This window comes from Miniopterus natalensis, chromosome 9 (genome assembly GCF_054644295.1).
Source record: "Miniopterus natalensis isolate mMinNat1 chromosome 9, mMinNat1.hap1, whole genome shotgun sequence".
In the NCBI taxonomy this organism is placed as follows: domain Eukaryota; kingdom Metazoa; phylum Chordata; class Mammalia; order Chiroptera; family Miniopteridae; genus Miniopterus; species Miniopterus natalensis.
The window spans coordinates 16,288,625-16,305,298 of NC_142089.1; the positions used below are offsets into that span (position 1 = coordinate 16,288,625).

Consider the following 16,674-nt stretch of genomic DNA (forward strand, 5'->3'; position numbering starts at 1 on the left):
AGCGAGCTCACTTGAGAAAGTGGATGCCAGCTCAGGGCAGAGGCCGGCGAGTGGGGTCCAGGCCGGGTCTCCGGTCTCCGGCCTCCTAGAGGTGCAGGAGTGGGGGAGGGGCGCGCCCAAGCAGCTCGAGACCCGACCCGGCGACAACGTGCGCAGCTGCCAGCAGGGGGCGCCTCGAGACCGCGGAACCCGAAGCCGGCCTGACGTCAGCGCCCCGCTTGCTAAGGCTCCCGCTCTCGACTCGGCGCCAGTCCCGCTCCGCGCCGCGCTGCTTCGCTCTGGCTCTAGCTCTTCCAAGGCTCGGCTCGGGCTCCGGCGGCGCCCCCTGCGCCGGGCCCCGGAGCAGGCGGCGGCGCACCATGGCCCGCGCCCAGGCTCTCGTCCTGGCGCTCACCTTCCAGCTCTGTGCGCCGGAGACAGAGACTCCCGCAGGTAAGTGCGCGTCGGTCGGACCCGGCTTGCCCTGCGGAGTCCCCGGGCCGGTGGCGTAGCTCGGAAGAAAGTGTGAGTTTTGGGTGACCGGGCGCTAGGAGCCTGCTCCCTGTGTGTGTGTGAGTGTTGGATGTGCGATCTTGTGCTCACGGTATACTGTGTCTGCCAATGTTGTGTATCCATGAGTTGTGTGTGCAAGAAAAGGTGCTGTGTGTGTTGTGTTTCCGCGAGTTCATTGGGGGTGAATGTTGTGTGCATCGAGGCACTAGGTAGGCGCTGAGGGTCTGTGTGTCTGCCAGTGTGTAGTGTTTGTGCAGCCGAGTAGGTTGTGTGTGCATCAGAGTTTGGTCGTGTGGCTGGAGTTGTATCTGCTATGTGTTGCATTTGTTTGCATTTTGTATGCCTTGGCAGGGAGTGCTGTTTGTTGTGTGTCTGAGAATGTGTTGTGTGTTTGTGTTATGCGTGTGACCGGGAGTGCTCTGTGGATTCTGCCAGCGTGTGGATCAGGGAATGCGTGTGTGGTGTGTGTGCTTGTGAGATCCGTGTACGTGTGCGACGGCGTGAGAACGGGTCCGGAACGTGTGTGTCCGTGCGCTGTGTGAGCGAGATGTACGTGTGAGAGTGTCTGGGGTCGGTGGTGTGCTTCGCTGGGGGCTGCGTGGGTCCGAGTGAGTGCCAAGTGTGCTGGGAATGCGTGTGTAGGAGCGTGTCTGGAGCGGATGTGAGTGTGTGAGTGTGTCCGTGCGTGCTGGCTGCGTGTCCAGGAATGTGGGGAGTGTGGTGCGCGCTGAGTGTGTGCCCGGGGCCCGGGGCCAGGGGCCCAGGGCCGCCCGAGGGGGCGGTGGCAGGATGTGTGTGTGTGTGTGTGTGTGTGTGTGTGTGTGTGTGTTCCCCGCGTGTGTGCGTGTGTGGTGCGCGAGCCCGGAACAAGTTGCCGCGCGCATCTCCCCAGCCCCTCCCGGGCCGGGCCGGGCCGGGCCGGGCCGGGCCGGAGGCTCGGGAGGGAGGGATGGGGCCCCGCGGCCGCCCACTCCGACATGTCGGGCCGTTTGTTGTTTCGCAAGTTCAGCGCGGCGCTGGCGGGCAGCTGATCCGGGCGGCGCCGCGGCCGCGGGGCGCCGGGCGGGTGGTGGGGCGAGCTCGGCGCGGACGGCGGAGGCGAGGGGCGGGCGGGCGCGCGCTCCTGGGGGGGCCGGGCCCGGGCGGGGCTGCGACGGCGGGGCGAGCGCGGGGCCCGGCCCTCGGCCTTGGGACGGCTGCCCCTCCGGCCGCTCGCGGGAGGCGCCGCGGACTCCGGGTCTCCCGGGACGCTGCCTCGGTCGACTCCGCAACTTCGCGCGGCCTCCCAGCCGCCAGGACCGCCGCGTGCGTGAGAGTGTGCACACGGGCCTCTGTGCTGCGTGCGGGAGCGCGCCGCCTCTGGGTGCGTTTTGGAGTCTGGCGTCTTTTGGGGTGTGTGTGTGTGTGTGTGTGTGTGTGTAGGAGTACGTGTGATCGGATATCAACGTATGTGTATCAGCGTGTCTGTGGGTCCGTGTGTGCTGTGGACCGTGTGTCGGCTGGGTGTGTGCGTGTGTCTGTGCCCCCCATCCCACCCGGAGGCCTAGGGCCCCAGGCTGAGGACCCCTTCAGCAGAGTTGTGCCCGACCCCTCCCCTGGGGCAAGGGTGGCCGGTCCTCCTTCCCCGGGCCTCAGCCCCCCCCACTCCCGCCGGTTGGGCGGCTCCAGCCTGGTACCCAGGGCGCCGAGGAACAGGGAGACGCCCCGGGGCGCGGGGTCAGCACCGGGCAGGGGGCAGCACGGAGCCGCCTAGGCCCTGGCCCCGAGAGAGACTAGGGGGAGACTGCCCCTGGCCGGCGGCCTCCGGGAACTGGCCTCCCCGGGGCAGAGTTCGCGGCCCCGCCGTCCTCTGGCCTTTCGAGCGCTGCTCCCCGGCTCCCAGCTGCCGCGGCTCGTCCCGCCTGCGCCTGGCTCAGAGCCGGGGACTAGCCCTGAGGCCAGGGGCGTCCGGTGCAGCTTTAGCTTTGACCTGCTGGTGCCCCAGAGGACGCCACGACGACCTCCCGCCGTCCCCTCCCCCAAACCCGCTCTCATCCCGCAGCAACGCTGCCCCCTCCCCAGCCCTGAGATTAAACCCCAGAGGTGCAATACGCTCCCCCACCCCTATCACCTTCACCTTCACCCCAAGAACCCTCAGGTGCCCCAACTCCTGCCAGCAAGAGCCATTGTCAAGAACGGAGGTTTTGGGAGTGAGACCTTGAGCAAATTACTTCCATTTAGGCCTCAGTTTCCTCATATGCCTCATGGGCATCATAATAATGGTGTATGGTACTTGGTGGTTTGTAAAGTAAAGCTCTATCCGTGAGTGCCAGGGAACAAAAGAAGGTTTTGAGGACTGTTACAGAGTCCCAGGGGCTGTGATTTGAAGCTGGGGGACCTGGTTCAAATTCTGCCTCCACCACTTGCTGTCCTTGTGACCTTGGGCAGGTCACTTCACTGCTCACAAGTTCCTGGCACCCTTGTAGCTATTACTTACTGTTAGAACTTAATTAAGGAGCTCTCAGTAGAAGGCATGAGATCAGCCCTGGGCCCCCAGCTCCCTGAATGCCTTGAGTCTCCCTCCCTTCCTTAGGCTGGGTGTGTGATGTCTCTCAGCCGTGTAAATCTGGCACTAATTTATTCCTCTGCATTCTAGCTGATTTTGTCCTTTTGGTTGCTAGAGTTGTGGACAGCAGGAATGAGGGAGAGGCTGCCCAGTGGTTTCAAGTCGGGCAATAAAGGCTTGTCTGGGCAGCTGGTCCCTCTCCCTGGGCCTAGGGGAGGGGACTCAGCGGGAAGCCCCGAGAGTAGCCACAGTGAGAGTGCTAAGCTTCTGGGCAGCTTCCTGCCCAGCTCAGGTGTCAGGGAAAATCCAGGGTGGGCACCCTGCTTACTCCAGGCATGAAATCCTTCCATGCTTTCATCAGCTAAGCTGGACTCGCAGGGCTGGGTTAGCTAGAGTTGCAGGGGTGCCTATGTTCTCCTCCCTCCCTCCCCCCTCCCCTCCCCTCCCCTCCCCTCCCCTCCCCTCCCCTCCCCTCCCCTCCCCTCCCCTCCCCTCCCCTCCCCTCCCCTCCCCTCCCCTCCCCTCCCCCCTCCCCCCTCCCCCCTCCCCCCTCCTCCCTCCCTCCTTCCTTCCCTTCCCTCCTCCAAGCCCTCTTCCTGCATCCTGATGCACTCTACCCTTACCCTCTCTCAGGATCTCTCTCATCTGTCCCCTTCTCTCCATCTCCAGTCATCCCTCACCTACAAGAAGGCTCCAGCCTCTTTCCTCTATTCCTTCCTCCATGGTGCCAGGGATCTTCCTAAAATGAAAATGCATGTTTGGAACCCCAGTTTGAAACCCTTTGAAGGCTCCCCATTGCCTTCAGGGATAAGCCCCTCTCCCTTGGCCTCATTGCCTGCTCTAGGCCCTGCTTGCCTGTCCAGCCCCTTCGCATTTTGTGCCCCTTGTCCCTCCATTGTTTGCTCTGGCCAGTCTGACCCACTTATCAGCATCCCATAAAGACCCATGGCCCTCCATCTCCTCTTTGGGCCTTTGTGTTTTCTAACTCCATCTCTTTACTTGGTGAGCTCCTGCTCCTTTTTCCGGTCTCAGCTTAGATATCACATCCTCCCTGGTCTTCCTTGGTTACTCCCTGTTCTAGCCTAGGAAGGGAAGGGGGGAGGGGTTGATTGGATTTTTTCATACCATTTGCAATTATTGTAATTACTGTTTATTGGTCCTTTCTCCCTACAGACCATGAGCTCTGTGAGGACAGGGACTGAGTATGTAGTTCACCTCTGAATCCTTAGTGCCAGGCACAAGGCCTGGCCCACTGGTGCTGAGTAAAAGTATATGGCATGAAAGAATGAATGAAGTCCAGTGGGTCAAGTTCTGAGCTGGAGGTGCCAGATGGGGGCGCAGTGATTCCACTGAAAGTAGAGATTAAAGAAATAGATTTCCCTCCAGGAATCTGGAAAATTCTGCTGGGGGATCACATTGTGTGTGAAAAGGCCAGGCAGAGTGTCATCAGGGAGCTGTGAGTTTGGGGAGGTTAAGTCCCTGGCAGAGAGAAAGTGAGCAGGTCTCTGCCTGCCAGCCCCTCCCCCCTGCTCCTGCATTGCCTCCCACCTCTCTCAACCCCACCCCCAGCAGCTGGCCAGGCCTGTCAGTGGACAGGCCTTTGTGCTGGGGGCCTGGCAGTTGGCGAAAGACATTGAGTTCCAACCGTCAGTGAGACTGTCTGGGGAGGGGGCCGGGAAAGAGGGGGCTTGCATCAAGAGAGGGAGACTCTTCCTCAGACCCATGTCTTGGAGTTGGCAGGTGGGGTCTCTGCCTCTGTCCTGGTTCCTTGTGAACCTGAGGGAAGGGAGGAGAGCTGCTCCCTGTGGTGACCCCTGCAGGTGGGGTAAGGCCAGCTGAGTTGTGTGCAGGTGAGATTCTGGCAACTGGACAGAGTGGGGAGTGTGTGTGTGTATGATTGTGGTTGTATGATTATAGCCCGGGGCACAGGATATGTGTCAGAGTGTCTAGCCACCTGGTTACTCTGTGTGGCAGCATCTGAGTTTGGGGTAGGGAGGTGACCAGCTGCTTTGACCCTTGGGGGAGCCTGATGCTAGGGTATCTGGGTATGTAAGTGGTAAATTCCTGGAGTTTGGTTGAGGAGCTGTTTGGGTGGGTTGTGGTTCAGTATGTAGGTGTGGGTCTCCCAGTGCCAGGATATGGAGGATCAGGGTGTGCCAACGTAAGGATATCCTAGCGTCTCTGTAAGCAGAGGTGGGTGTATCCAGGTGTCTGGGAGTCCTCAGATTAATGGGTGTCCAAGTGCAGGGGTGTTTCTGTGTTGTGTCCAGCTGTGGGCTGTCCCAGTGCTTGGGTGTCTGGGTGTGGGGTCTGCAAGTGTCTGGATATCTGAATGTGGGGTATCTCTGTATCCAGCAATGAGGTACCCATGCATTTGACTGCTGGGTGTTTCTGAGTCTGACTATGGGATGCCCTGTGGTGAGTGTGCCTATTTGTATGTTTAGGTGTGTATGTCTCCAGGAAAGGGATGTGCATGTGTTGGGTGGGGAATGTCCTGGTGACTGTGCCCAGCTGTGGACCAGGAACTGGGACTGTGCCAGCTCAGCTTGTGACAACCCCTTCCCCGGGGCTTGCCTTCTGATCTCCCTTTAGACCCCAAGGCCAGGAGCCTCTGGAGGAGGCCCCAATGGCTCTGTTTTTCTGTGGTTAGTCAGTCTAGAGCTGCACATTCCAATAGAACTTTGTTGCAATGATGGAGATGTTCTCTCCCTGCACTCTCTAATATGGTGGCCATTTATTCACATGTAGTTATTAGATTTAAGTTAGTTAAAATTCATTAAAGTAAAAATTCGTCCCTTAGTCTCATCAGCCAGATGTCAAGTCCTCAAGAGTCACAGGTTGCTGGTGGCTGTCATATTGGTCAGTGCGGGTAGAGAACATTTCTAAATGACAGAAAGTTCTATGGACAGTGCTGGTCTAGGGGTGCAAGGCCTGCAGCATCTTCAGTGAGGCCTGGACACCTCAGGGAGGGGAATGGGGCTGGATGGACCATCACGCAGCAGCCATTGAAGAAGCTCTGGTTGAATCTATGACCCCTTCTCCTCAGCTCCATCATTTCTTGCCTGGACTATTGCAGTAGCCCCCTCCTTGGTCTTTATTCTGCCATCAGCATTCCAGTACTTCCATTGCCCTGAGACCTGTGTGACTTCTCTCAGGCAGACATAGGATGCTGCCATGCCGTTGCTTTGAGGCTCTCCAGCACCCAGGGGGCAAAACCCAAGCCCCAGCATGGTAGGTGAGGCCTTGCATGACCCAGTCTCTGCTTTCCATGACAGCTTCAAGCTTATGCCTCTCCTCCCTGACCCCACTCCTCCCTAGCCATACCTTGTGATCCAGGGTCACTAGGCCAGTGCTGATCCCAGAACCTGCCCAGGCCCTTTCACAGCTCTCTACCTTTGCATATACTCTGCTTCCTTACCCCCTGGGGCCTGCCTACTTTTTTCAGCATCTTCAGCATCTAGCTCTGATGTCACTTCCCCATCCCTCCCAACACAGCAGGTCAGAGTTTTCCCAAATGCCGTATGACAGTGTTTGGCAGTTGTTTTCTATCTCCTCTACTAGGCTGGGAGCTCCTGAGGGCTGGGCAAGCCTTTGTCATCTCCTGTCCCCAGGCCTTGCACATGGCAGGTGCCACTCAGTGTTTGCATTGATGTGAGCCCCTGGGTACACAGGGAAGGCTCAGTGGGGGTGGAAGGTGGAGCCGGGGCTCCAGAGGGTGGTCATGGATGGGGACTGGTATGCTCCCTTGGCTGGCTCTTGGCAGGGGCTGCCACTGCCTGCAGAATAGCTAGGGGAGGACCCCTGGTGTGGACACCTCAAAAGAGGCTGTTATGACTCAGGAAATTTTGGGCAGATTCCCAGGGTGCAGAAGGTATGAGGAGAAAGGGAACTTAGAGAGGTCATTGAGGTTTTGGAGTTGATTATAGAAGTGTATGGGGGGAAGGAGTGGGATAGGGAAGTTGGGTGTTGTTGGAGCATACAACATATGAGATGGTCAAGATCACAACTGGGGGATGGGGGACAATTGGGGGATGAGAGATCACTAGGGATGAAGATATCTGGGGGATAAGGACAGCTGGGAGTGAGGGGACAGGTGATATTGGGCAAACAACTGAGGGCTGGGGGACATATGAGGGATAGAGAGAAGGGGGATGTGGGACAGTTGGGGGTAAGAGGTGACAACTGGGAGGTGTCAGAAGCCTATCTGGACAGCATAGGTGGGTCTCATCTGAGAGAGCGGGAAATGAATTTCTCAGAAAGTGTGTGTGTATGTGTGTGTGTACATGTGAGTATGTGTGCACCCTGGTGGTTGTGCATGTGTATAAATATGTGTTTTACCTAGAGTGTGGTGGTTAAGATCATGGGCTTGGGAGCCAGATCATCTGGGCTCTAATCTTATCTCTGATAGCTGTTTAACACTTGCACAAGTTACTTGACCTCTCTGGGCTTTAGTGTTCTCATCCGTGAGATGGGGTAATGATAGAATACACTGCATGGGGTTGCCGTGAGGGTGTATTTTGTATACATATGTATATAGTTTAGAACAGGTCGTGGCCCATAGTAAGTACTGTGTAAGTGTTAGCTGTTATTAAGGGTGTGTTCTTGGCTTCTGATGAAGTCCAGGCCTGGGAGGGGTAATGTGGTGGAAAGGGCAAGAGTGACCAGTCAGATTGGTTGGGTCTGGCTTGCCTCTCACTTCCACCTCGCTGTTTATCCCACTTGCTGCCCACCCTGTACCAGGCCTAATCCGATATGTCTCCCTCTCTGCCTCTCCCCTGCTCAGCCCTACACTGCTCTGCCCTGGGCTGGGGGCCAGGGGATGTGATTTAATTGTCCAAAAGCTTTTTAGCAGAATCTGAATTCATTGTTTGCCTGCCAGTGCATTGGGGCCCTGCTCAGAGATAAGTACCTGGACAATGTGCTCAGTTCTGGCTGCCCGTCCTGTGGGCAGCAGTGGTTTAGTCCAGTGCCCTTGGAGAGTCACTGGAGTGGAAGGTGTTGGGGGTTGGGGGATGGGGCAGAGGATGCCTCAGCTCCTAACCCATGGGGTAGCCAGTTCAGCCTGACGGAGCTTCGGGCACAGGGTTTTCCAGGGCTTTGGGCTCCCTGCTCTCCAGGGCGTCACAGGGAAGCATGTGCAACCCTCCCCACACTTGCAGTGTGCCACATTTTGCCTCACACTAATAACTGTGCTGTGTCATGGCTCTAGACTGCTCTGAGTGTGTGCTGTCTGGAGTTCACAGATCCAGCTCCTCAGGACTGGGCCACAGCGCCCTGCATCTCAGCCCTACATGGCGCGACCCGGCCAGGATTCTGCGCTGCACTGGCTGTGTGTCTGTAGGCTCCGCTTTGCACTGTCCCATGGTACTGCACTTCCACCCTGCAGTTGTACCGCCATTTGTGTCTTTGCAACTGTCTTCTGTGCTATGTTACTCTCCAATGCATTGTTGCATTGGGCTTGTGGACTCTCCTAGGATTTGGACATAGCTCCTAGCTATGCACCACTGTGCTGTGCCAACAGATGGCATGCCACCACAGCACTGCATCTTTGCATCACATGGCATCTCTGCACTGAGCTGCACTGGATGTGTGCCTGCTCCTGGCCCAGCCCTTGTCACTGCACCACTGCCTCTGTAATGCTTCCCTTTTGCAGTATGACTGCTCAGGCGTCCGCTGGTGGCCTTTCCCAGGTTCCTGCTGGCAGTTCCAGTTGAACAACATCTTTGCGTGGGATGCCATCCCTGCATGCACGTCCTTGCACACTGCTCAGGGGGCCTGTACTTATAGTGTAACTTAGGGCCTCCTTGTTGGGCTTGGAGACTGGCCTGGGTTTTCATGGGCAGCACTTTGCACAGTACCCAGCTCTGCATGTGTGCACTGCCAGGGTTACCTCCCAGACTCTACCCTGCACTGTGTCTGCTCATTGTTGGGTCACATGCACTCTACTGGGTCCAGAGCCCTGCACTGAGTTCACTGTTCCACATGCACCTTCACTGAACTCCATGCTGGTGGCGCTTTCTACTCCTGCTCTCGTGTCTCTACCTACTCTGCTCCTTGGGACGGTGCTGAGCCTGCACTCCACACCCAGCAGTTCCTTCTGCACTGCACCCACCCTTCTCTTCCCTGTATTTCTGTGCTGTTCTGCAGGCCTATACTGCACACATTCTTTCTGTGAGGACTCAAGGAATGCCAACTGTGTGCCTGGCCCTGTGCTCGAGTCTGGAGGGAAGAATTAGTAAGGCTTGAACTTAGCACTTGGGCATTCCTCATACACCCGTCACACTGCGCTGGTGCGCTGTGCCTCCGTGAAGTTCTGGGTCATGTCCATGATGGATGTGGCATCTCTACGTTGCATCATGGCACTGACCAGTTGGGCCTTGCTGTTTCAGGTGTCTGTACTGGGCCCTGCATGCTGTGTGCTCTGCTCCACTGCGTTCATGTAACTGCGTTTCGCCTCTGCACAGTGCGGAGCTGCTGCCTCGCACCCTCAGCACACCACACTGTGGCGCTACATAGCCCTCTCCCTCTGCCGGACTGTTAGAAAGTATAGATCTCAGCACTACATGGTCTGTGCACAGCCCTGTGCTTCTCTGCTCTGCACTGTGGGTTTATATGATGCAGGGGTGTGCTCTGCAGGGGTCTGTGTACCCTTTGCCCACTGTGCATCTACGCAGCACAGTCCTCCATTCAGCCCTTTGCCTCTCTGTGGAGTCCTGCCCCATCCTGTGTCTCTCCCTTACACTGCCAATATGGCAGCCCTGTTAACCTTGGGATTTGGGCTACATATCGATCAGGGAGATGGGGAGTGGGCCTGGCCTGCTTCCCTTGCTCTAGTTGGCTTCCTTCTATACTCAGTGGAGACGGAGGATGTTGTATCGCTGATTGCTGGCCTCTGCGTTGGCTGCTGTGGGGGGACCAGCTCAGCTTACTCTCCCTGTGGTCAGCCCTGGGTGATCCTCCTGGCTGCTACTGCACTGAAGCCGGTATAATTAGAAAGTGGACATATTGCTGCCAGCCCTGCCCTTAATTAATTGCTCATCAATTATTCAGGGCTCTGGAGAGCAGCTCCAGAGAGGCCTGGCTGAGTTCTGGATGTGCTGATCTGGACAAGGAGAACAGTGAGGTGGGCTGGGTCAGGTCTCTGGGCTGGAGTCATGGTCTTTGAGCCTGAGTGGGGTTGGTTGGGGTCAGACTTTCTGGAATCATAAATCTAGCCATCTATTCTACACAGGGCTTGGGGATGGTCTTCAAAGGTATAAGAGACAGTCCTTAACCTCAGGAAGGGAGGCGGTAGGGGTTAGATGGGCCTGAGATGGAGGTGCAGTTGGGGTAAAGAGCCTGGGGTAGGGCTGGGCTGGGCAAGAATGTCCAGAGGTGAGGCCATTGTTGGTGTCCAGGGTTGGTCTGGGCTACCTAGAATAGGGGTGTGCCTTCGGATGATGAAATAGACCTGTGTTGTCATTGGGGTTGTACAATTATTTGGGTTCCCCAGGCCTGGGCTGGGGCTGTGCTGGCGGTTGGGTGTGACCTCAGCCTTTAAATTTGTAATCTTGGGAGAAGTTTCATTTCTCTTGGGCCACCCTTGGGAACTGGATGTTCTGTTGACAAACTAAAAGGAACAGAAATCTCACTGCATACAAACTCTGTTTACCTGGGTCTTTAGAAAACACTAGTGCAGCCACAGTTGGCACAGAGCACCGTCCCCTGTCTGGTGAGGAGGAAAGTCTGGTGCTCACATGCTTGTGGTCAAGCTCACATGCACACACATGTACATGCACAACTCCCCTCCACCCCACCATGTAACTCCCCTCCCCTTAGGCACACGCTTATCACTGAATATGCTCCTGTACCTCTGCATAGAAATGTACACCCACACCCACAGCTCCTGCACACCCACAGCTTCACAGCACACTGCCCGGGGACCGCACTTCGAGATACCCATGCTTGCTTTCCCCTTTCCCTCATAGTATCAATCTCTGCCCTCAAGTAATTTGTGCTCACATGCATACTCACACAAATGGAATCAGAATTCTGGAGGTGGAATCCATGGTCACCTGGTTCCCCATTTGCATTTCATAAGTGAGAAAGCAGGGATTCAGAGAGGGTAAGCCACCTGCCCATGGACACACAGGGTGTTAGAGGCTCAGCAGCAGTGAGATCCAGGTCTTCTGCCTCCACTTGAGTACTTATAAGTCAGTACCAGGCTGTCAGTCTCACAGCCATGTGTGTACACACACACACACACACACACACACACACACACACACACACACACAGCATATGGAAACACATGCAATGGAGTGGTGGAGACCCTCACACCAGGGAGACCCCCTCCCACACTCTGGCTCCTCCTGCAGAGGTTGCTTTGCCCCTCATGTCACCCCATCTAGAGCCCAGCCGGATGTGGATAAACCATCCTCTTGCCTTCCCAAATTGTGGCTGACGGTTGCTCAGGCAACCGCCTGCCAGATTGGGGAGATTAGCTGAGGAATGTAGCTGGGCCAGTTTGAGCTGGGGTTGGGGGAGCTCCTGGTGGTCCTGCTTTGATTAAGCCCACCCTCTCAGGGAGGTCCTGGCAGAGACGCCGTACCCAGGGAGGGGCCTGGTTTTCTTCCTGTCCCTAGGCCAGTTGAGACTGTGTCCCTAGGCTGGGGTAAGGGAGTGTGTGCATGAACATTGTGTGTGTGTGTGAACATTTGAGTGTGGGGCTGTGTGTGTGTGAACATTTGAGTGTGTGGCTGTGTGTGTGAACATTTGAGTGTGTGGCTGTGTGTGTGTGAACATTTGAGTGTGGGGCTGTGTGTGTGTGAACATTTGAGAATGTGTGTGAGCATCTGAGTGTGGGGCTGTGTGTGTGTGAACATTTGAGTGTGTGGGTATATGTATGTGTGTGTGAACATTTGAGGGTGGGGGTGTGTATGTATATGTGAACATTTGAGTGTGGGGCTGTGTGTGTGTGTGTGTTGTGCATCTCTCTGAGCAAGAGATTGGAGACTTGAGGCCCCTTTTCTCACTAGTCCCTGACATTTGACTCCCAACCCCTTGGTGGCTTGTCCCACTCCTGATCCTGTAGTGCCCTCTAGAGAAGCCACCTGCCCTCCTCATGGCTTGTAGAGTATATCACTTGTCTCATTGGAATCCAGGTGCTCTCCTGCTCAAACACCCACTGTGGCTTCCCAACTCAAAAGGAGGCCAAACTTTTCACTGTGGCACTCAAGGCCTCCTTGATGTAGCTTTAACCCCCTCCCTCCAGTCTCATCTCTCATTACTTCAGGCAATCTTGGCTCCTTTCTGTGCTCTGAAGAACTGTGTGTTTACTTCCTGCCTGCCTTTGCCACTGCTGGGCCCACTGCCTTAGATGCCCTCCCACCCATCTCTACTGGCCAGAGTGACACCCATCTTTCCAGGCTCTGTTCAGGTGTACCTGCCTCCAGGAACCTTTCCTCTGCACTTCTTTTGGATGCCCCCATGGCCTATTAGTTGTCATTTGTCCCTCACCCCCTACTCATACTGGGAGGTCTGAGGGTAGGGCAGTCTTAACATCCTTGTGCCTCTAATAGCACCAGCCTGGGACCTGCTTTGCTGTGTCGGTTAAGAAATGTCCAGCGAATGGCACTGAACTAACACATGTGGTGGTGATATTCAGGGCCTGACTTTGTTTGTGCCTCACCTTCAATAAGATAGGTGGCTTCAGACCCAGCTTCTGGGACTTAAGGTGTGGCCTTGGGCAAGCCACGTCATCTCTCAGTGCCCCAGTTTCCATCTGTAAATAGGAATAATAATATACTTACCTTCTGAGTTACTGTGAGGGTTCACCAGCATAGGTGGTCATGGTGGTAAGTGGCAGCCCCCTTGTGGTAATGTTGACATGTGTGTACATGTCTGTGTCCACATCTGTGTTGATGGAGCTGAGAGGGATTTCTGGCTACCATTCTTGCTCTGAAACCAAAGTTTGATCTAGTTTTTTCTCCTGGGCTAGTGGCCCCTAGCAGGAGTTGGGTCTCTAGCAGGAGCTGGAACTTGGCTTTGGGGCTCTTGGCTCCTGAGCCATTCAGACTGGAGGTGATGGGGTTTTTCCCAGGGTCCAGAAGGGCAGATTGTTCCCATCCCAAGATGAGCTGGGAAGGAGGTGGGGGTGGGGTTCTCCTTGGGGAGCCTGGCCCCAGAGATATTACCTGCTAAGGGCTGTGGCTGGAATGGGCCTGGCCCAGAGATACAGGACTGGGGATGGGCATGGACCAGGGAGAGGAAGTCATTCTGCCTCAGGGGGCACTCTGGATGGAGTCAGTCAGCTGAGGAGGTCACCTTGGCTCTGGTCAGTTATAGGAGTTATTTGGCAGAGGTCAAAGGTCAGTCAGTTAGTCTGGTGGTCATTCTGGCTGAAGTCAGATGGCCTGATAGCTATCTGGATGACAGTGGGGACACTCTGGTTCAGGTCTGTGTGGAGTCACTGACCTGGGTCAGTCAGTCTGGGGGCTACTCTGGTTAAGGTCCGATAGTCTGGAGGTCTCTCCAACCAGGTCTGTCAGTTTGGGAGTCCTGGCAGTTCATGAAGGAAGGAGCTGGCACTTCAGGCTTGTCCCAGGGCTGTGGGCGAGACATCTGGGGCAGTTGCCTTGTTACTTGGGAAGGAACAGGAAGGGCCTGAGCCCTAGCTGGGGCTCTAAATCCTGCCTTCCCTTTATGGCAATCCCTCTGCCTCATGGAGGCTTTGGTTAAGACCCTCAGGAGCAGACTCAGCTCAGGCTGAATGAAGCCACTTGTCCCTTCCTCCAGGAAGTCCTTCCTGACCATCTCTGCTGGCCATGTCCTCTCTCTGTTCTGTGGATCATTTTCTAGCTGGAAAGCTAAGAACTTCTCGGCACTGATGGGATTAAAACCCACCTCCCACGGGCCACAGGCCAGGATACTGACCAGGGATTTTACACAAAGGGACAAAATGCTCAGCCCAGGTATTGCCCCAGCTCTGGGGAGAGGCTTCTGTTATTTCCTCGCATCCACTTGCTGCCAGCCTCATGCCCACTTCTCATCATTTTACACTATGATAGGGTCCAAGAAGAGGAAAGGAAAACCCCCAACAATGGCGAGCCCCTGTGCGCCTGGCTGTGCTGGGTGTGTTTCCATATGCTACTTTATGTGATCCTCATAACAACCTAGAGAAGTCCCTGCTGCAGGTGAAATGAGGGCTTCCTAAAGCGAAGTCACTGGCTGCATGTGCAAAGTCACCACTGTTCCTGGCACGTGGCACTCACTCCTCAATTACTATTTCTCTTCCCTCCTCTTCTTGAGCCTGGGAAGCAGCTCGGGTTTGCCCCTTTTCATAGTGCAGGCTTTTCTGGAGGCAGATGTGGACTTTGGCAGCTGACCGAGATGGGTTCCAATCCAGCTTGCTACTCATGCGGGCTCACGTGGGGTGTGAGAGGAGCTGCTGTTTCCTGAGCCTCCATGAGGCTCCAATGTGCTAAGTGGGCCCACATTGAATCCTCAACAGTCCATGTGTGGATGGGGAAACTAAGGCTCAGAAAGGAGAAGTGACTTGCCCACAGACAAAAGGGTTGGCAAACTGCAGAGTCAAGATTCACTCCTGAGTCTGTCTGATACCAAAGGCACTCACTTATCTACCGAGTTACGCTGTGGACGAACCTTTTACCCTCTGAGCCTCAGTCACCTTGTCTGTCAAATGCAGGCACCCAGGACAGTGCCAACACGATTTCTGCCTGCTTCCTCGCCACTTGCTCAGGTGTTTTGCAGGTCTCAGATGCTTCAGACTACCCCTCATGGGATTCCAAACACTGAGGTTCGGGAGTGCGGGGACCAGTGTACAGTTACTTTCTGAACCAGTGGCATTTTTATTAGGCGCCCAACTTAGGGCTTTGATGAGCTTGCTAAGATTTATGGGCCTCATTACCAACCAAAGGCCTCACATCTATTTCAATCCCCTCTTCCTTCCTCCTCTTTTCATTGAAACTGTAAATATTTGTTCCAAATCATGATTTGCTTCCTCTACTCATGTGTGTGCCCAATCCACACATGACTGTGCCTTTACATGTCACATTCCTGCAGGCAGAGACTTAAGTTGGGTGACTGGGCAATGACTGAATCTCTCAAGTTCATCTGTCAAGCAGGAATAACAGTGGTACCTGTTCAGAAGGCAAGGCCTAAATGCGAGTCTGCACCCAAAGTGTTTAGCACTGGTCAGGGCTTGTCGTAAGCCTGAGATGATCTGTTGCTAGGGCTGGCTTAGGCCATTCATGACCCTGCCAGTCCAGGGCCCACTGTTTGTCCTCTATGTGAAGATAGAGGGGCAGGTGGTGGGATCCTGACTAGCAGTTGGAAGATCTCGGTTCAAACCTTACCTCTGCCACTAACCAGCTGTGTGACCTTAAGAAAGTCATTCTGCCTCTTTGGGCCTCAGTTTCCTCATCTGTAAAATGGGGATAATTTTAGTCCTGATCTCATGAGTTGTTGTGAGGCTCTAATGATATAGTAGTGACAGTTTTTGTTGAGGAAGTTCTTCGATGGGTGGTTGAACAGTGGGGGGCGGCGGTCCTGGGGAGTCCTGGGGGAGTGGGCAGTGTCTCGAGGTCTGGTATTGGAGGAGGCAATGAAAAGAGGGCCTTGGTAGAGGGAGAGGGTGGAGGAGGGAGAGTTTTGTTGGAGGGAGCAGTGAGGGGAGGGCCTGGGTAGAGGGAGGGGAGTGGGTGGACCTGGGTAGGAGGGGACAGTGTGGAGGCACCTGAAGGTAGCCTAGGAGCCCTCCTGGCCAGCAGCCCTGCCTTAGCCTTGGCTAACCAGCCCCTGTTCTCACAGCTGGCTGCACCTTTGAGGAGGCAAGTGACTCAGCAGTGCCCTGTGAGTACAGCCAGGCCCAGTACGATGACTTCCAGTGGGAGCAGGTGCGGATCCAGCCTGGTACCCGGGCTCCTGCGGACCTGCCCCATGGTGAGTCTACTCTCAGTCACCATTCCCCATTTGTCTCTTTCTAAGGACATTCTACTCCTCTGCTATGTGACCTTGGGTACATTACTTAACCTCTCTGGGCCTCATCTGCTTTGGCATCTGTAATGACATATATGACACTGTGAAGGACAGTGCCTAACTGTGTACATCAGGTAGTTTTCCCTGTAAAATGGGTGCAGGTTCAAGCAATCAAATACCTTATCTTCTCACTGAGAGCCTCTGAATCCTGGTCTCCCAGGACTTGAAGATGCTGAAAGAGCAGTAACATTGGGGGCTGGATGTGTATAAAACCTCCCTTCCTCTGCCCCCTTTTTCCTGCAAGTCCCAGATCCTTCTCAACTTCCACAATGCCTTGCCCCTATTTCAGGATGGGGCACTTTTGGCATTACAAGCCCTGGACTGGGAGTCAGGAGGCCAATTACATGGATTCTAGTACTGGCTTCCTACTCTGACGACGGCCCTAGAGGACTGGTTCCAGAATCATGAAGACTGGGCTTCAAATCCTGGCATTGCCACTTTATCAGCTGTGTGACCCTGGGCAAGTCACTTAACTTCTTTGAGCTTCCATTTTCTTCAGTGTAAAATGGGGAGAATAATTTATTTCATAGGGGTTATTAGATAATGCCTATAAAGTATATAACATGGGGTGGCATGTAGGGGTTCAATTAATGTTTAGT

General features: G+C 55.2%; 1 protein-coding gene across 2 annotated transcripts in view; it reads left to right on the forward strand.

Moving 5' to 3' along the window:
• The first annotated feature begins 329 nt into the window (after positions 1–329).
• The window catches only part of PTPRU (protein tyrosine phosphatase receptor type U), a 75,294-nt gene continuing 58,949 nt past the window's right edge, over positions 330–16,674 (forward strand). For both annotated transcript variants that reach the window (XM_087820257.1, XM_087820258.1), the window contains exons 1-2: positions 330–432; positions 15,848–15,979. In XM_087820257.1, coding sequence (XP_087676383.1) covers positions 360–432; positions 15,848–15,979 — 205 coding nt within the window. In that variant the 5' untranslated portion in view covers positions 330–359. The remainder of the gene's footprint in view (positions 433–15,847; positions 15,980–16,674) is intronic.